General features: G+C 51.5%; 1 protein-coding gene across 1 annotated transcript; it reads right to left on the bottom strand.

The window, feature by feature from the left end:
* Positions 1 to 668: 668 nt before the first annotated feature.
* On the bottom strand, positions 669 to 1,220 carry LOC133242651 (ferritin heavy chain-like). Its single transcript, XM_061408814.1, has one exon. The coding sequence runs from the start codon at positions 1,218 to 1,220 to the stop codon at positions 669 to 671; it is 552 nt and encodes a 183-aa protein (XP_061264798.1).
* Between the last annotated feature and the right edge of the window lie 740 nt (positions 1,221 to 1,960).

The following is a 1,960-nucleotide window of genomic DNA, read 5'->3' as shown; positions in this document are numbered from 1 at the left end:
AAAAATCGCACATGGGTATTTTGTAAAGGGAGCATCCATGCTCAACAATGGTGACCACAAGAAGTGTGTCTCTTGGAAAGCCAGGCCTGCTACCCTTAGATTGTCACTGTAGCCCAGGGTGAGCTTGTCAGAGAGGGACTCTGCTATGCCAGCATCCAGGGCTACCATCTTGCTACCCAGAAGTCTGCTTCAAATAAAATCAAGACCCCTTTATTTCATTCCCTTCCCAATCCCATTCCCTTCACTGTTTCTGGAGATCTATACCAATCATGATTTTCAGGCCATATTTTTATAGCTCATCTATTCACAGTCACCCACATTCACCAGAGCCTCACCTCACCCACGCCCACCCCATGTACCACGTTGTTTATTAGGGGAAGGTACATTTTGTATTGTTCAGGATCCTATGGGTCCCCTTCTTCCCTCCCTCTGTGCAAATCTTGAGCTGCCTGTGGACAGGGCATTGGTAGCTCAAGAGACTCCTGGATACCTGTTTTAAAACTTGAAAGGTTAAGGGTTTGCACGCATGAATCAACAAGGGACCTTTATTTCTTTATGAAGCAATTTATTGGAAGAACTGTCAAAACTGAAATAAGGAAAATTTAAGTGAACTTCTTCTGGTGACCTTGGGCAGTCACCTAGGACTCGGGGGAAAGTCCAGTCCCGGCTCAGTCCTTCTTGTCGCCGTCACCCAGGGTGAGCTTGTCAAAGAAGTCCTCTTCCAGGGCACCTTCCGGGGACCCCATGTTGCTCAGGTTGCTGACATGGTCCCCCAGCTCCTTGATGAACCTGACCTGCTGGTCCAGGTAGCCAGTCCCCAGGAAGAGGCACAGGTTGGCATCGCTGCTGTCGGTGGCCAGCTGGTGCAGGTTGAGCAGGCTCTGGTTGACGTACTTCTCCCAGTGCAGGCTATCTTGCATGGCCTGGAGTCCGCTCTTCCACTGTTGGGTCTCAGGCTTTCCGATGTTGAGGAAGCAGATGCGGCCCCCGCGCTGGATCTGTAGGAACATCAGGCTCTCGGCTGTCCTGCTGTGCTCCTGGGAGCGGAGCAGGAAGAAGTGGGAGAAATGCTTCAAGCCCACATCATCATGGTCGAGGTATAAGGCCACGGCCAGGCACTGGAAGGAGGCGTGAAACTCCAGGGTGGCATGATTGTTGATTGCGGCTTCGCACTCGGGGCGGTAGTTCTGACGCTCCTGTGAGGGCGATGTGGGCAGCATGGCGGGCCACTCCCCGACCCAGGGAATGGCGGCTGGGACAAAGCGTCTCCGGGGCAGGAATCGGCGGGGGTGGGGGCGGGGTGGCCGGGGCCAGTGGCCTCCTCGGAACCTTTCCAGGGTGGACAATGTGGGTGGCCGGAGGCGGGCTCCGGGCCAGATGGCTGGTAGCTGGGCAGGGTCTCTGGGATGGATTGTTAGAGGTGTCTGTTGGGCGGGGTCAGTACCCGGGCTTGCGATTGGTTAAGGAAGAGGTCACGTGGGTGGGCGGGAGCCGTGTGCAGGAGCCGTGAGCTGGGCGAGACCACTGTCTATCCAAGCCAGGGTGTGGCCAGGGCGAGACCACTGTCTATCAAAGCCAGGGTGAGGCAGAGCTGCTTTGAGCTGAATACTTGGCATCCACAAAGTGTTTAATTTTGCCATAATACTTTTCCCAAGACTTTCTCTTATTCTCTAATAGCTCCCTTTTATAGTACTCTGTTCCCATTTTATAAACCCACTATCATCTTTACAGTTCTGACAATATGAATTTGGATTTTTTTGTGATGTTCTCTTCTATTTCCTGTAGTATATTTGTTTTTTTCCTCCAGAAATTGTTCTGTTTACGCATCATGATCTCTTCCACTTCTGTCAAATATCTGGTAAGCATTTGTCTATCCATATTTGGGCATAAAGGACTCATTTGATTAGCCTTGAAATTTACCATGGATCTGAGCTACAGTTATGACATCCATTCCACTATT

The sequence above is a fragment of the Bos javanicus genome, chromosome X (genome assembly GCF_032452875.1).
Source record: "Bos javanicus breed banteng chromosome X, ARS-OSU_banteng_1.0, whole genome shotgun sequence".
Classification (NCBI taxonomy): domain Eukaryota; kingdom Metazoa; phylum Chordata; class Mammalia; order Artiodactyla; family Bovidae; genus Bos; species Bos javanicus.
The sequence above is the reverse complement of the archived record's forward strand: the minus strand, read 5'-3'. Positions and strand labels throughout refer to the sequence as shown.